Source organism: Musca vetustissima, unplaced genomic scaffold (genome assembly GCF_032173495.1).
Source record: "Musca vetustissima isolate MV318-11 ecotype Yass unplaced genomic scaffold, APGP_CSIRO_Mvet_v1 utg60940, whole genome shotgun sequence".
Taxonomy (NCBI): Eukaryota; Metazoa; Arthropoda; class Insecta; order Diptera; family Muscidae; genus Musca; species Musca vetustissima.
In genome coordinates, this window is record NW_026878619.1 from 1 (window position 1) to 17650 (window position 17650).

The following is a 17650-nucleotide window of genomic DNA, read 5'->3' on the forward strand; positions in this document are numbered from 1 at the left end:
ACGCATTGCTCCACATATTCCTAGGCAACACGTTCTTTGAACTTTCTGTAACGTTTTTACGTTACATTTTTTATCCATTGCTGTCCACCAGACAACAGACGCGTATGTTAGAATTGGTCTAATAACGCTCTTATATATCCAGTGTATCATCTTTGGATTGAATCCCCATTTAGAACCTACAGCTCTTCTGCAGAAACACCAGCATATTTGGGCCTTATCAGCCCTTTGCTGTATGTGGTCTTTCCATTTAAGTTTCTTATCTAGAATTACTCCCAGATACTTAACTTTGTTTGATATGGCTATCGTTTTGTTTTGGAAGATGGGTTCTTCGTACTGACCTATTTTTGTCTTTCTAGTAAAAAGACATATCTCCGTTTTGTCCGGGTTTACATTTAAGCCCCTCGGTTTTGCCCAATCGTATGCGATCTTTAGCACCGTTTCGGCTTTCCTGCATAGTAAGTTTGGGTTCTTTCCCCTAAGAAGTATTATAACGTCGTCTGCATAACAGACTGGTTCAAATCCTTCGTCGGTTAAGTTCCTTAAGAGTCCGTTTATGGTGGTTACCCACAGGAGCGGTGACAGAATCCCTCCCTGTGGTGTTCCCTGACCTACTTTGTCTCTGATTGTTATGTCTTGTATGCTACAGCTTATCCATCTATTCCTTAGCATGTAGTTGACCCAGTCTATGATTGCCCGGTCCACTTGGAAATTATCTAGGGATTGGATAAGCGTATTAGTGCTGACATTGTTGAAGGCTCCTTCAATGTCAATGCATACCGCTAAGGTATACATCTTCTCAGCGAAGGTGCCCTCAATATAGTGTACTACCTCATGTAAAGCGGTTTCCACTGATCTTCCCTTTACATACGCATGTTGTTTGTATTTCAGCGCATCATTGGGTATACTGCTCTTTATCATGGTGTCGATTGTGCGTTCCATGGTTTTGAGTAGGAAAGAAGTTAGGCTTATTGGCCGATATGATTTTGGTGTGGCGTAATTTGCCTTGCCGGGCTTGGGTATAAAGACTACCCTGGCTTCCTGCCAGGCTTTCGGTATGTACGTCAACCTTAAACAAGCGTTAAAGAGTGCGGCTAGATGTGGTGATAAAAATACCGCCTCTCTTTGTAACAATGCGGGGAAGACGTTATCTGGTCCTGCCGCTTTCAATGGTGAGAAGCTTTTTAGGGCGTCTAACACCATTGACTTGTCAATGATTGGTTCCTCTGATCTTTCTTCCCTATCTGTCATGACATCGTCCATTGTCGATGTGTTCGATGGGAAGTGAGCATTCATTAGGAGCCTTAAGTCCATTGTCGATGTGTTCGGATCCATTAAACTTCATGAAGCGTGAAGATGGACCGCGATAGTGATGACGGAAAAAAGACGAAACATTTTTATTTCATATAAATGTGTTGCCACACGAATGGTAAAAACATTAAAAAATCTTCCAAATACCAATGTAAGTGAGCATTCATTAGGAGCCTTAGTGTTTCCTCGATTGTTTCTATCCTATTACCCTCGCCGTCTACCATAGTTTCGGGTTGGGTGTGGGTCTTGGATAGAAATTTCTTGATTTTTGAAACGTCGTTGACGCTATCTACCTGTTCGCAGAACAGCTTCCAGGAGTTGCGTTTGGCGGTTCTTGTTAATTTGTTGTATTCTTTCTGTTTGTCATGGAAGTTGTCCCAGAATACTGCGGATTTTTTTCGGCGTGCTCTGTTGTAAAGCCTTCGGACCTCTTTTCCTTTGTTCCGTATCTCCCCTGTCATCCAGGGTTTTTCAAAGGCAGATCTCCTTTCTCGAAGAGGACAACTTTCTTCAAAAGACTTTACAATTACTTCCGTTAATTTGTTGACGTTCTTGTCTATGTCATTCGTGTCTAGGCATTCATAGTTTGGTTGCCCTAAACCCTCCTTGACTAGTCTCCCGAACTTTACCCAGTTAGTTTTGGACTTGTTTCGGAAGTGTATTGGTTTCGGCGGTGGCCGTAGGATCTTAAACATAATATATTTGTGGTCAGAAAAGGAGTAATCTTCTGAGACCCTCCACTCCTGTACCTCATCTATTAAGTTTGCTGAACATAATGTTATATCTAATACCTCCTCTCTAATTCTGTTAACAAAGGTAGGTTTATTGCCTATGTTAAGTGTTATCAGATCGTTAGTATTCAAATAATCTAAAAGGGCCTGGCCCCTTTTGTTAGTATTTGTACTGCCCCACGCAATATGATGTGAGTTAGCATCACTACCAATTAGTACTTCATTACCTGTTTCCTTTGCTTTCTTCACCAGTCGCTGCAGCTCCGCCGTTGGTGGTGGTATCGGCGAGTCGAACGGGAGGTATACTGAAGCCAGGTAAATGTTACCACTCCCCTGTTTCAGTACAGTGGCGTCCGATGTTGACAACTCTGGGGAGAAGAGAAAGCATAAATTTTTTTGGCATATTATACAGGTTCTCGGACGAGACCCCGTATTTGCATAGAAGAGTTGGTAATTTATATGGCTTAATCCAGAGACCTTGTTTTTAATTGTCCAAGGTTCCTGGATCAGTCCGATGTGTATTTTACCTTTTATAATTTTTTCCATCAGGGCCAGGGTTGCCGTCTCGCTCCGATGGAGGTTGATCTGGATGACGTCAATCAATTGTCCTCCAGTAACCGGTTTTCTTGGGAGTCTGTGATGTTCACATCGGCTCCCTCCTCTGTGTTGCTGGGAATTGTCCCCTCGCTGCTTTCTTTGGCACCATCGTCTCCTATCCTTGCCTTCCCAATTTTGAAGTACACGGCATTGGACACGTAGTACGCTTTGCCTTTGGTCTTAGCCAGACTTGCCATTGAAGACTTGTCTAAGCCTAACACAAGGAGAGTTCCCTCCTCCTTCTCCTCCCTGTGGAAGACTTCCCATTTCTTCACGTGCAGTGTCTTGTTTTGTAGGCTGAAGACCTTGAGCATGCGTTCCGTGTCGAATTCGCTGCCCCAACCTCTGACGAAGACTGTAGCCTTTTGTAGTTGAGGAATGTCTTTTTTCCTCACCAGCTTGAGCTTCATTGTTCCATCTATGGGTCCAATGCTTGCCACTATCTTTCTCAGGGCTTCTATGCTTTTTGGACTTCCAAATTCCAGCATCAGATAGTCCCCTTTGAACTCGCAGCTATTCATTTCTATAGAGTCCCCTCCTTCCAGTAGGTGCTCCATTATTTTGGTGTTGACCACATTTAATACCTCTCCATGGGTCTCCTTCTTTATCTTACCGGACGCGCTATTTCCGTCGATCACTGCATAGCAGAGCTCGTCTAGATAGCGCTTCCTGGCAACCTTGGCGTAAGACGGCGGCTCCTTACCATCTGTTACTGTCATCTTCCTCTTTCGCAACTTCCGGTTGGTCCTTTTGGGATTCCCGGACTTTGCGGAAGATTCCGACTCAGCACTCGTCTTCTTGATATCAGAGCCAGCCTCGTCTGCCCTCGTCAGTGGATTCTCGTAGCAGTCTCCTTTGACGTTGGTTTGACTCAGCTTTCTCTTATTATCAGTAGACGGGAAGCTCTTTTTCTTCTTGGCGGATTTGACAGTCGTCTGCTCATCCGGAGACCTTATCCTCTTCGCCGCTTCCGCAGAAGTGGAGGGAAGGTCAGGCTTATCCTTTTGAGTTTCTGCCTGTATCTCGCTCTTTTTGTTTGTCCGGTTCAATCTGGCCAACTTCCGCCTTTGTGCCCCAGACAACTGCTTCTTCTTAGTTGTGAGTTTGGCGATATTTTTACTCACCTCCTCTATCATCTTGTCAGCCTCATCTTCCTTCCGGCTCTCCAAGACAGTTATGTTTGTCTGATTATCATGATCAGACTCAGAGTTCGAAGTTGAGTCCCCTCCTGTCTCTGAAGGCTGGGTCGAGATTGCTCTTCCCCTGTGGTTCCTCAACTTCGAATTGGTGTTGCCCGAAGGCTGAGTGCTTGTAGCTATACCTTCGACTACAGATGCCAAGACACCCACATCTGTAGGAGATTGTTGCTCACGATCGCAGGATGACGACGGGGCGTGACTCGTGGGCAGATCAACGACACCCGCCGGTACTGAGTTATTTAGGCTCTGCACCGTAACGTTTATTCTTTTTTCCTCTTTTTCCATCTTTGTTTTTTGTTTTAGGGGAACACCCCCATAGTTAGTTTTGGTCCGCGGGGACAGAAGCCCTGGAGATGGGTGATCAAACTATTCTATTACATACAGCCTGCGCTGGTTGTAATTGATTAGTATGATCATCCACCTCCCCCCTATCCGCCACCTGGGGACGCGCCCGGTAGGAGACTAACAACTCCCTCGGGCCATTTACATTAAATCGGACGAAAATATATATGGGAGCTATATCTAAATCTGAACCGATTTTTCCCAATTTCAATAGGGTTCGTCCTTGGGCCAAACAAATGAGCTGTGCCAAATTTCATCCAATTCGGATCATAAATGCGACCTGTACTTTGCTCACAAATATACATGGACAGACAGACAGACGGACGGGCATGCTTAAATCGACTTAAAAAGTGATTCTATGCATATTCTCAAAAGGAATCATGGGTCTATCTCGTTTCCTTTTGCCTGTTACAAACATATGCACAAAGACATAATACCCTGTAGCACAGTGTGGTGAAGGGTATAAATACATCCGAACTGATGTCATCGATATAGCATTTTCTGTCCGAATCCGTGGTATCTGAAATTAACATCCAAAATTCCCTTGGGGCCAATATATTTTCTGTTCGTTTTGGGGCGGTTATGGTATGTGATACAGATTTCAACGTTTGGTATTTTTTTTTATAATGAGATCCAAAATAATTTATATTTACGTAATAAGGATCTCAACACCATCAAAATTATGAGTATCGTTGCTTTAAATTGAAATCATGGACAATAATTGGAAAATATCTTTCAGCTATTTTACAAGAAGAGAAAGACCTTCAACTATTTTAGAAGAAGACATTCATTTATATAGAAGACCTGCAACCCACCTATGAGAAGGCCTTCAGTTATTTTATGAGAAGACCTTCAGATGGGAAGACTTTTTTTCATTTCTTTTTCCTTTAATCCCAAGAAGAAGGCTTTAATTTTTTTTAGTTATCTTTATTTCTGCTTTCCCCTTTCTTTCTGAACCCCTTTTTTGTTCTCTAAACCGCGAACTTCAGTTTTCCCATAAAAAGGACTTTATCTATCAGATGAAATTCAGCTGATCTACTAGACAAGAAGGAAACCCTGATTACCGAATAACAGTTTATTTAAAATATTAATATTATTTAAAATATATTTTTGTTGCATGTTTTTATTAACAATAATTGGTTTCGACCTCGGGCACTATTTCATTTTAAAGAACAAGTCCATTCTTTCTTTTCCTAAATATGAGGAATCCGTCTTGTTTTATTATAATTTGGTTTTGAAGTATTCAATTTTTTTTTGTAATTGACAGGGATTAATGTATGCTCACAAATCCCACTAGAACTCCAACTTGCGTCGTTTGTAGTTGCGTCGTTCCGAGCTGCATTGTGGATTACTATTTTTTTGCATTTGCAGTGCCTGATTTAGCATATTTTCTGTCGTTTCTGTATTCATACTTGTTTTTTTATCAAAAATTTTGTGCTTTGTTTTCAATATTTTCCCAGTAAATTAAATTTCAGTGCATTTTGTATATGTATAGAAAATGGTGATTCGATTTGCGTCGTTTTGAGTTGCGATGCGATTCTCCGGTCCCCATTAAGACGCAAGTCGGGACTGTAGTATATATATATATATATATTTGAGATTACAGGTGAACGGCATGAAATCCCTATTGTCTTGTAAACTTTGACTAGGTTTTTGGTTGTGCTGTGATTGCTTTTAGGACACGCAAACTTAAGGTGATGCAAGAAATAAGTATTAAATGACACCTCCCCCTTTAATAGAATGCTTATGGTTGATATGTTATTTGAGGTTGTAATATGTTTGTCTATTTTTGGACATTATTATAAAATGTTTAGTGAATAGTACAGTTTAATTTGTGGTTTCATTGATCAATTTACTTGTTTCGTAGTCGTTAAGAAATCCTCCAATTAAAATACACAAATTGGAAGTATGTTTAGGCTACTAAATCCACACGATTTCAAATGCCAAGTCCATAGCGTATACGTCACCTTAATCATGTTCACAAATGCAGTGGCTTACATTTAACGTACACGCTATGAAAATAACATTTGGGATCGAGTGAATTTCGTAAATCTAAACGTACTTTAACAGAATACAACTAATGACATATTGTTATCAATCAGCAGATATTTGCATGCTGGTTTCATAATTTCTATGTCAATTTCAATATGTTCATAATTCTAATAGGAATTCCTCCTTATCAAATGAATATAAACATGTGACGATCTTGTATAAAGGAGCAAATAGACTATGCCATGATGCAATAATAAGGTGATGCATCAAAACAAAAACTTTTGTTTTTGTCTCGATCTACTGTCAAATTTCTCCTTATAATATTTCACGTGGTTGGCAACATTACACATCGAATTTATATAGAAATTACCCACTTTGACAGTTAATCGAGGCATCAGCTGCGCTAAATGGACTACCTATTTATTGTGCCATGGACTATTACATACAATAGAAAAATCAGGATTTAAGGGAGAAACACATACGAGGATTCAGTTGGCTTCGTATGAAATATCGAATTTGAATTCGGACGCCGTAAAAAGGAATGCCAACTTCTGATTGGCTGTTATGTTAATTTTGGCTTCGTATGAAATATCGAATTTGAATTTGGACGCCGTAAAAAGGAATGCCAACTTCTGATTGGTTGTTATGTTAATTTTGAAGTATTGTCATCTAATGTTGGCATATTTACTAGATTTACGTTCCAGAACTTTTCAAATTATTTTGTACTCTGTAAACGATTTTGAAATATTTGCTTTTTACTAACTTTACTATTAAAAAGAAAGTACTGGAACAGACCATTTGTCTTTTTCAGATGATTTTCATTTAAGAGAAACCCGAAAATACGTATTCGGGGAAATAAAAAATCTATAATTATAAAATTCTAATAAAAACTTGGATTAAAATCTTATATTTTTTTTTAATTACAAATTTGATTTAACATTTTAGTTAACAAGCGTGAGTGCGTATGTGTATATGTAAACAATTATCAGCTGATTGTCTTTCCTAAGTTATCTAAAAGCCAGTGTAAACAACCTTAATTTATTTTCAGGTTTTCGTAAATCTATATATACAAAGTTTATATGTAAATGTGCTTATACACAGAATATGTATTTTGATCTTATATAACAAGCCATTTTGAGAAAAATTGTAATCAGATGGTAGCTATGACCTACCTTGTAATAATTACATCATGGGTCCATCACTTGTTTAAATTCAAATTTAATTTATTGAGCCTTCATCACTTGTTTAATAGAATTTGCAATTGAGTTTCATTGCCAATAGGATTTTAATGGGTTAATCGCGCATATGCTTCAGTTGACACTTTTATTCCTTGATTGCACCAACATAGCGTTTAGTCTAAAGCAGTCTCATCGGATTACACACAACACAATCTGGCATCACCAACCACCTGTCAAAATAAGCATGTGTGTGTTTTCGTTTTTTTTTTGTGAATGAGTTTGGGTTTCGTCTTTGTCGGAGAAGACAGCAGTTTGTGCACGCGTTTATCTTAATTATTTTTATACTTTAGTTATTTATTTCTTCATATAAAAGCCCACATACAATCTAGCGATAGCCCATAACACTTGTCAGAGGACGTGAACAAAAAAACGGCAACGATAAAAGATCTGACGTACAGACAGTTGATTAGAAACGAAAACGAAGGGTCTGAGAGACACAACCAACCATACAATCATCATCAGAACAGTAGTAGGAGCAAAAAACAACAACAACAAACATGTTAACTGAAATTGTGAATAATCCCAAATTAGAAAAACTTCTAATCAGCACGGGTAACATTTTAAATGTGGACAATGCCACTCCGTTGCGGACATCACACGAAGAGCTGTTGGACAGCTTAAAACTGTGCACCGATTGTCAGGCGGCAGCCGCAGCAGCGACGACAACAACGGCCGATGGAAAAGACGACTTACAGCTGGTCGTGATTGGTCACAGCGACAACGAGGCTCATGTATTGCGAGCCCAAAAAGAGTTGCAAGAGAAAATATTGGAAAATCAACGCAACGAAATCAGCATCGGAGCCAAATTGTTTGTAAACAATGCCAGCGGTGTGGGTGGTGTCCAACAAGCCGTTACAGCCCTCATGGACATACTGAAAGTGGACTGTGTTGATAATCTGGTGGTGGCCTATCATCCACATGGCGAGGCGAAAAGTGACGGTGCCGATGTGAATAGTCTTAAGAATTTATGGAATGTCTTGCAGGAGTTTGCCGAAAAGAAACAAATATGCCAATTGGGTATTGCCGATTTGGATAGCAGTAGTCTGCAACAATTGTACAGTGATGCCAGAGTGCCTCCGACCATAGCTCAAATTAATTTGGCCAATTGTTGTGTCGTACCGCCGGAATTGAAAGAGTTTTGTACACAAAACGACATACAATTGCTGACTCATGGTGATCCGGAAATTTTACTAGCCGATAATGATTTTACGATTCCCGGCTATACAGTCGATTGGGTGATGCGTTATCAGGTGCATGTACGCTGTCGTGGTGTACTGACAGCCAAGGGTTATATAGTGCAGGCCACAAAAAAGGATAAATGAAGCGTATATACATATATACTATATCTAGAGAAGTACCACACAATCACAACAGATTCTAAGTACATACATATACATATATATTTTTTAAATAGTTCAAATTACAACAACAACAGCAAAACACTGCATGCATTTTTTAATGTCCGTTCCATTCAAAACAAACAGAAACAAGAATGTGAGATATACTGAATGGAATTTATTTTAATTTTTTTTAATCATCGTTGCTAGGGAATCACCTCCTAATCGACCGCCAACATTATGAGGTTTTTATGAAGAGGTCATTTTCTATTTAAGTAACAAAAGAAAGAAAAAAACACAAGGGAAAGTTCAACTATGTCTCAATATGCCGATCATTATTTTTAATATATTTTCTTTTTTCTTTTTATTGATTAATTATTAAAAAAGTTGTACTTATTGTTAGATTTTATACATATATATGTATTATATTTCTCCCTCCCACCACCACCACCTTTTGTTAACCCGTAACACACTCAAGTCCACACAATTATCAATTAATACATCAAACTACCAAAAGCGCTATATGTGAGTGGCGGTGTGTGTGTGCTTGTGAATGAGAGAACAATTTGAATGTGCAGTATCTCTTATTAATTTGACCAATAACCTTTAGTTTTGAAATTTGGAAGGTTTTCTTTATTCAATGATATATAAAGTATTTTTGATTAAGAATATTTTTTTTTCAATTTCATTTAAAAGGAGATTTTGGACAACATTTTTAACCTGTTAACCTGGTTTTTATTATTATTTTCTTATCATGCTGCCCACACGCACACCCACATCCACACAGTGTTATAATAAAATACTTAAAATACAAATGTAGGAAGTATCCTATGAAACACTATCTACATTTATTACCCCTATATATTTGTAGCATTCTATTTTTGTACTAAAGAAAAATTGTGTACTTTTTTCATTCAAAATATATCTGCCTACTTATTTTATTTTTTAGTAATGTTTAAGTTTTTACAATTTATATCTACTTGGATATGTTGTTATTGTAGTAGTAAATAGTTATGATAAAGAGAAGAGAAACAAAAAACAAAGTGAGTTGAAAAAAACATTTGCTAATAAATCAAAATTACTGTTTAATTAAAATAGAAAAAAAATTAATAAAGAAAACAACAACACAACTAAACAAAAAAATACAACCACCTCCAAATTGATATTTTATTTCATCATTTACTAGCCTATCAGTAAGTACCCTTGCCCGTTTCTGCGATATTTTGCCAATCAGCTGAATCACGTTTTATAAACAATAGTTTGCACAAAATACCGCACAATACACAATGTATTGTATTTTTGTTGTTGTTTTTTTACCCTACATCACATCAGTGGTACAGTGTCTGTTTGGATACCCTCCATCATATGGTGGAATATATATTGAATTTGACATACATTTTGCAACATCTCGAAATAATAAATTTTATTAAAGTACTCGTCTTAGAATCCGAGGCTCCGAGGCTAATCTTAATATACATAAAAGAGCTTAATGATAAGTGATTGAGTGACTGACAGATCATCGCCCAGACAAAATGGCTGAAGCTACAAGCTTGAAATTTTGAGTGTGGAATGTTGTTAGTGTATATGCGTGAGTTTTTGGTAAACTAGAAGAGCTGGAAAAGGAGAGAGGAGAAACGTATTTTCAGAAAAAAGTACAAGAAAAACGTAAGCGTGAGCAAATCGAGATGTACAGGATACAGAATGAAGTCCGAAAATTTTACCAACGAGTAAAACCGAAGACTTTGGTGCAGGCACATCCTCCTGTAGAGATGAAGAAGGAAACCTGCTGACAGATGCAGACAGCGTGCTGAGGATCTGGAAGGAGCATTTTGAAAAACTTCTGGTATCAAATAGTAGCGGTGAAATGGATACCAAAGAACCAATAAGAGATGGCGGTATAGAGTATATACCACCTAGCTAAGATGAGGTCAGAATATCAATCGGCTAAAGAATAGCATGCACCAGCTCATTTGTACAATTATGCTAGAGGAATGCATGCCCCATGATTGGAACCTGTGTCCCGTGCACAAAAATGGAGACAAGACGATATGTGTCAACTATAGAGGAATTGGTCTTCTTCCCATCGCATATAAAGTGCTATCCAGTGTGCTGTGTGAACGCCTGAAGCCAATGGTCAATGATATTATTGGACCATACCAATGCGGCTTCAGGCCTGGCAAATAAACCAGATTTTCACTCTGCGCCAAATCCTGGAAAGGACCCCACGAAAAACACATCGACACATTCCACCTATTCGTCGAATATAAAGCCGCATTCGACAGCCTTATACGTTCAGAGGTGTTAAAAACTATGTTTGCATTCGGCATTCCTGCAAAATTAATACGACTATGCAGGATAACTTTTAGTGGCACAAGGTCAGCAGTTAAAGTCGGAAAGGACCTATCGGAGCCCTTCAATACCGAACGAGGATTCAGACAAGGTGTCAGTTTGTCGTGTAATATTTTTAACATCCTGCTGGAAAAGGTCATACGATACGCAAGGCGAAGAAATGACACTATACACCAAACAGAACATGTTATTCGCCTACGCCGATCACATCGATATAATGGCTCGAACATTGCGAGCGGTAATATCAACCTTTGAACAAATTGAGAAAAAGGCTGCCAAAGTGAGCAGTAAATGGCGAGAAGACCAATCTGTGGAATTTCGAGGTAGTTAAATATTTTATATACCTTGGTACTGCCATAAATAAAACTAATGACATCAGTTTTGAAATTCGGAGAAGGATAGCGATGGCCAACATATGCTATTATGGTCTATGTAAGCAGTTTAGAAACAAGGCCATCTTCCGTCAGACCAAACTCACACTTTACAAGACGCTGATACTACCCGTGCTGTTATATGGATCTGAAGCATGGGTACTTGCGCAAACAGATGATGTAGCTCTTGGAGTGTTTGAGAGAAGTTCTATGGACCTATCTGCGTCGATGGTGAATATCACCGTCGAATGCACCATGAGCTATACCATCTATTCACGGAAATTGACGATGGAAAGATCAAGTAAAAAACAACATCTCGGAAAATGATCTTTGAAATTGGATGAGATGCGCACAAGACCGAGGCGCCTGGAAATCTTTTTTAAGCTGGCTTATGGAACAATCGTTCTGTCATAAACCTGCTAAGTAAGTAAGGAAGAGATAAGGAATTCTGAAATATATTGAACATATATAGCCAGAATCTTCAAATTTTATGTAAAATACAGGTTGGAGGTAGTTTTGAAAACTAAGTATCTGTACTTAATGGTAATAAATTTAGTACACTATAAATGCGAGTGAACGGATAGAGATAAATAATTTATCCGGCATGTTCTGGCATTCACATCAACGGTAGAAGTGTATCGAACATACTTCGAGCTGTTATGTAACACACTTTACATGCGTTTCAAGTGAATTATTTTCATAGTGAGAGTCGGGTGCATTCAAGTATTTTCTATAAAAAAAGTTTTTGTTTGTATCTTCTTGGCTAGAAAATCTCCTTACCAAAAAACAATGAATATTGAGCCACCTTTGGGTCACGCCTATAAGGGTAACCTCCAATTTGTACTATTTTGAGCATTTCGGAATTTTTTGTACCTCGCTAATTTGTATTTTGATTGAGTAGTAAATTTACATATCAAAAATTTGTATTGTTTCACCTTAAGTGTAGTTTCATGATGAAGGGTACATCAAATTCGGTATGATAGAACCTAACACGATTGTACTTAATTGATTTTAGTTTTTTAGATATCATTTTGTCTGAGCCACAAAATGTTGCTGCCGATAGTTTGTTGCTTGCTAGCTATTTCCACTTTACAATAATGATGATGAAAAATGAATGAACTATTCAAGTCGTCGCCGTCGTTTGTTTATTGTATTGATATACTCATACGTTCATCAATTAGCCGCAGATACTTATTAAGTATTTCTGGTTCCTAAGTATTTGTTGTTGTTGTTTTTTTTTCTACTCGAATTACATAGTTTCAATTAACCTTTTATGGATGACTGAAAAAGGGAACGTTAACAAGTCCGAAGGGGAATGATGCTACTTTTGTTCACCCATTTTTTCTATTGAAAGGGGAGGGGGTTATAAACGTTTACTTTTAGAACATAACAAGAAAATAAATAAACTACAATCCTGTTGAATATGATGACGGCATTAAAAAAAATGAAAACGTCGATCACCATGGAGGTAGTTTTGGAAATACGTAAAAAAGAGAATAAAGACACTAAATTGAAGTAAAGTGTTCGATATTGGTGTGTAGGTTGATTAGCTCTTCTGACATGTAATTTAAATTAAAATTTACTATATTTTGACATGTTTTCCCACATTCGATAAAGCAAAAAGGTTATTTCCCTGAATTATGGTTATATACATAGTTATGGTAATATGGAATTAAATCTTATTCAACGCGTGCTAATTTCTATTTCAAAATACACAACAGTTAGGAAAACAAACAAAGAAAACAACCTAATAACCGATTGTGTATATTTCTTGATACCATACATTTTATTTTATTGTTTGATAACATGATTAATTTTTAGATAATTATTAATAATTGTGTTTATACAATTGGCCTAATTGAGAGTGGGTGATTAATGAAAAAAAAATTTGGATTTTATTAAAAAATTAAATAAAACTTCTCAGGGCTTTTTGCTGAATCTAGGGTATTTTTCTGAATTGTATCACCAACGTTATTCGTTTGTGGTGGTTTTAAAAATTGATGTCAGATATTTTTTTGCCAGAATCTTCTATGGGGTTTCAAATTTGGTCTGTTCCCATACTCAAAAAGTGATAAAACTTTCAAATTTTTTAAAGTGAAAATGGAAAATAATTTTTATTATTAAGCGGCATTTACATTAGAACTTTTTATCGGTTAACCAACAATATCAGGATTTATTTGACATATATACAATGGAATTAACAATTCAAATCCACTGGGTTAACGAAATGCCGTATAATATAAAAGTACTATTTGAAGATTCATGCTGGTTCTGGAACAGATCAATTGTTAGATTTTATGATTGCCTAAAGTTAGAGCACAACTGGAAGATCATCAACCAAAGGGCCCCAAAATATTGTCCATTTGAGAGTTGTGTGGTGATGGGTATAAAAATTATATTTTATAACTGAATCAAATAATAATAAATTTCAAATTTGAAGCTGCATCGTCAAGTTGATCTGCTGTCTCAACAAAAATGATCCTAATAATATTAATTTAGTTGTGAATATTGCGATTATTAAGAATATGACTAGGGTAGATTGTGATGAATTAAAGATTTCTTCCATTTTTTTTTTTTTTGATCCAAGATATTTCACTATTTTATGCGTCAGGAATGCTACAAATATTTTCTGCCCGTAATGGGTTAAATATTAGTAATTAAAGTCGAATAAAACACACAATCTGACATGCATTAAATTATGACTGTGCTGTGGATACCGACGACGACTACCATAGCAATGATAATGACAGTACAACTATAACTGTGTTCGTATGTATGCACATACCTAATGTTACAAATATACAAATATTCTACACTCATTACTGATTACGGCCTTAACATCTTGATGAAATTCGCAATGACAGTGTAAAAACAAAATATACACATTCTGGGTGAATGAATGATTAATAAATTAGATGAAAAAAAAATTCAACACTTCCTAAACATAGATAAATTGAAGAAGAAGAAAAAAAACAAAAAAAATTCACAAATCTGGAAAATTCTTAATGTTCAATAGCAAGTAAATGAGGCGCAAAGTTCGAACAGGTCGACAGTTGTATACCCTCTATTGATATTAATTAACAACAATTACCACTTTGAAATATACAATAGCGAATGTCTTTGGGAAGTGCGGTTAAAACTTCCAATATTGTGAAAATGGCCAGGTTCATAGCTTATATACAAAGAAATTGGACCTATACCAACAATATTTCCCAAGGAGATTTTTAATCCTTTGGTCATCACTATTGATGAACATTTTTTTAAATATTTTATCACCTATGAGAACCCAAAATATAAATAAACAGTGAAATATTTTGAGAAACATTTGAAAGTATTATCAAAATAACGAAAATTTAGAGGAATTGTTATATCGGAGCTATAGCTAAATATGGACCAATATTGATAATTTTCGGTTAGGACAATTGCGGGTGATTATAAAAGAGCAATATCATATTTCAGACAATTGTTTGTAAAAACATGTCAAAAATTCTCAAAATAACCAAATTGGGGGTTGTGGGAAGAAGAAGTCTATTTATTGAAGTCAAATATTGATAATTTTTGGTAAGTAAAATTGCTTACCGAATGAACGAATGGAAGGAAGATAACGAAAATAGGGAACTTTTTCAAAAGTGAACCGATATAGCTAATTATCGAATTTCACTTGGTAACAGAAGGGTGGAACTACCTAATCATGATTCAAAGTTAACATTTTCCTGAGATACAAATTGAAAAAAAAAATTATGGGTAGCCTGGGAGCAGAACTTCAAAATACACCTGAACCGAGATTTCACGTCAAGGAATTACCTCATTTGGAAAAAAAACTAAGAACAAAATGAGATCAAACTCTCAGTCGGAATTAAGTCTCAAGAACTACTGCCATTTATGTTTGGATGAGGAAGAACTGGAAACGATCGATTGTTTGGTAGATACGCGATATTTTTTCAACTTCAGAGCTTCATTACCAGCAATGTTTGCTCCGGATTCTTTTGGTCCGTGCCGGGATTGAGACAAACCCCTGACCATGCGGAGAAAGGGTTGTTCCGGCCTTAGCCGGATACAGGAGTATAGCGAAAGGGACTATGTTGCTTCATGCTGCGCCATTACATCCCCCAACGAGTCGTCATCACCGCGGTCCATCGTCTTCGGATTACGCGACTCCCCCGCAATATCGCAATATCAGCCAGTGAACTGACGTTGGAGGTGAACAGGTTAATCGGCGAGCACAATCGGAAAAAGTGGCTAGAACATCTGAAGTTTTGCAACATCAGCACCGGAGTGAGTAAATTGTTGGCAATGGTTAAGTCGCTCTCGAACCCTGGAAGAAAGGATGATCGGACGTCTGTCTCATTTAACGGCGTTGAGGTGACAGATTCGAAGAGGTGCGCGTGTTATTTCAACCGGCAGTTTATATCTTACTAAAGTCCTCAACATGTCGATAGCCACCCTAGTATTTCCCGATGCCTGGAAAATGGGCAGGGTGGTCCCGCTACTGAAGCCAGGCAAGGATGCAAGCAAAAGGGAGTCATACAGGCCGATCACACATTTATTGCCAGTAGCTAAGACACTTGAGGCTTTACAACTCCCTAGCATTCGTGAATGCTACTCAGTTGCTGATCGTCAACATGGGTTCCGGAAGCAGCATAGTGCAACAACAGCTTTGCATGCTATTTTCACACACATAGCGGAAGGACTCAACCAGGGGGGTTACTCTGTATTGCGTTGCGAAAGCAAGTGCGATGCGAAAGCTAAATGCGTTAAAAGTACAATTTGGTACTCTGTAACGCTCGCGCAAACGCATTCGCAAACTAAATCGAAAATAGGGCAACACTGTCGCCACAAAGTAAACAACAACGAAGAATGACAAAAGGAAACGTCAAAAAATTTTAAATAAAAACATATTTTTTGTGTGGTACGAGTATTTTTTGAAACAAAAATATGAACGAATTAAAAACAAAAAAAGAATTTTATGAGATCGATCAAATATAATCTCCCTACGTGACCACGGGTATTAAAATAGAAGTACGAATTATGTGACAAACGTTTTCAAATATTTAATTTTTATAGATTTATACAAAATGTTCGTCTCAATAAAGATTCGTTTATGTATTTATTAAACGCTCGTCTTTCCAAATAGATCCACAACAATTCCAACTCCAATAAAAGAGGCCGCTGCTTTGAAATTGCTTGGACAAGGTGGTTATCAACACCAACCTGTAAATATGCACACATAGTTTCACATATTATATAAAAATATAATACATTACTTTTTCCAACCATCGACATCTTTTACAGGAGGTCAATTTGAACTGATGCCATCAGACAGTTTTTCCACAAATTGTTGGCGCGTTGTTTCGAATTTGAACTCTGCAACTGTCCCTTTGCCAAATCACTGTGTTGCCCCATAAAATCTACTGAAGTTAGGAACTGACGTTGCTGAGTCTGCCACTGTGACTTTTTTGCCTTTTACTTAAAATAATTTACAATTTATATATAAATAAAACCTTTAATTGAGCTTACTTATATGTTTCGCTTCCTTTGCGTTTGCTATTTTGTTAACGCAAGATATTTGCGCTTAACGAACGAGTTTGACATGCGTTTTCGTATTACAGAGTGCGGTGATGCCACATTTGCGTAAAGTAGATGCGAAAGGAGATACGAAAACGAATTAGAGAGTACCAATTACGCGATGCGTTACAATTTTTCTCACGCATCGCAATACAGAGTAACCCCCCAGAACAGGTCGTGTAACAGGACAGTCATGGTGGCGCTGGACCTATCAAAGACATTTGACACCGTCAGTCACGTCAAGCAGAATGCCGCCCTGACCAATTAAATGAGGAGACGAAAATCCTTCCTGTGCGTCAACACAACAAGATGTTGTCGATGCAAAACCTACTTGGGTGTTATAGGAGTAGTCATCCAAATCGTTACCTAATGGATAGACACCCGTCACCTAGGCATGTCAGGAAGGATCTCCATGATCAGGAGAGAGAGGTCCAAAAGGGAGCCTCTAGATCAACAGGACTATCAAGCAGGATTGAATCACATTCACGCGGATGCAGTTGAGGAAACAATTCGAGAATATCGTGTGAATACTATCCTCGGAGATCACCCGCCTACGATAGCTGCAGAAGTGCAGCAGCTACCTCGACTAACCAGAGTAGTCTTGGCACAACTACGATACAC

The 17650-nt window shown here is 37.6% G+C and overlaps 1 protein-coding gene across 1 annotated transcript; it reads left to right on the forward strand.

Moving 5' to 3' along the window:
- The first annotated feature begins 7881 nt into the window (after nt 1-7881).
- Nucleotides 7882-8729, forward strand: LOC133323408 (glutamate--cysteine ligase regulatory subunit). Its single transcript, XM_061532337.1, has one exon. It carries the CDS (start codon nt 7905-7907, stop codon nt 8727-8729), a length of 825 nt encoding a protein of 274 aa, XP_061388321.1. The 5' UTR covers nt 7882-7904.
- The last annotated feature ends 8921 nt before the right edge of the window (nt 8730-17650 follow it).

Bases quoted from the DNA above. Each gene is read 5' to 3' on its own strand.
- LOC133323408 (XM_061532337.1), top strand. From the start codon at position 7,905: ATGTTAACTGAAATTGTGAATAATCCCAAATTAGAAAAACTTCTAATC.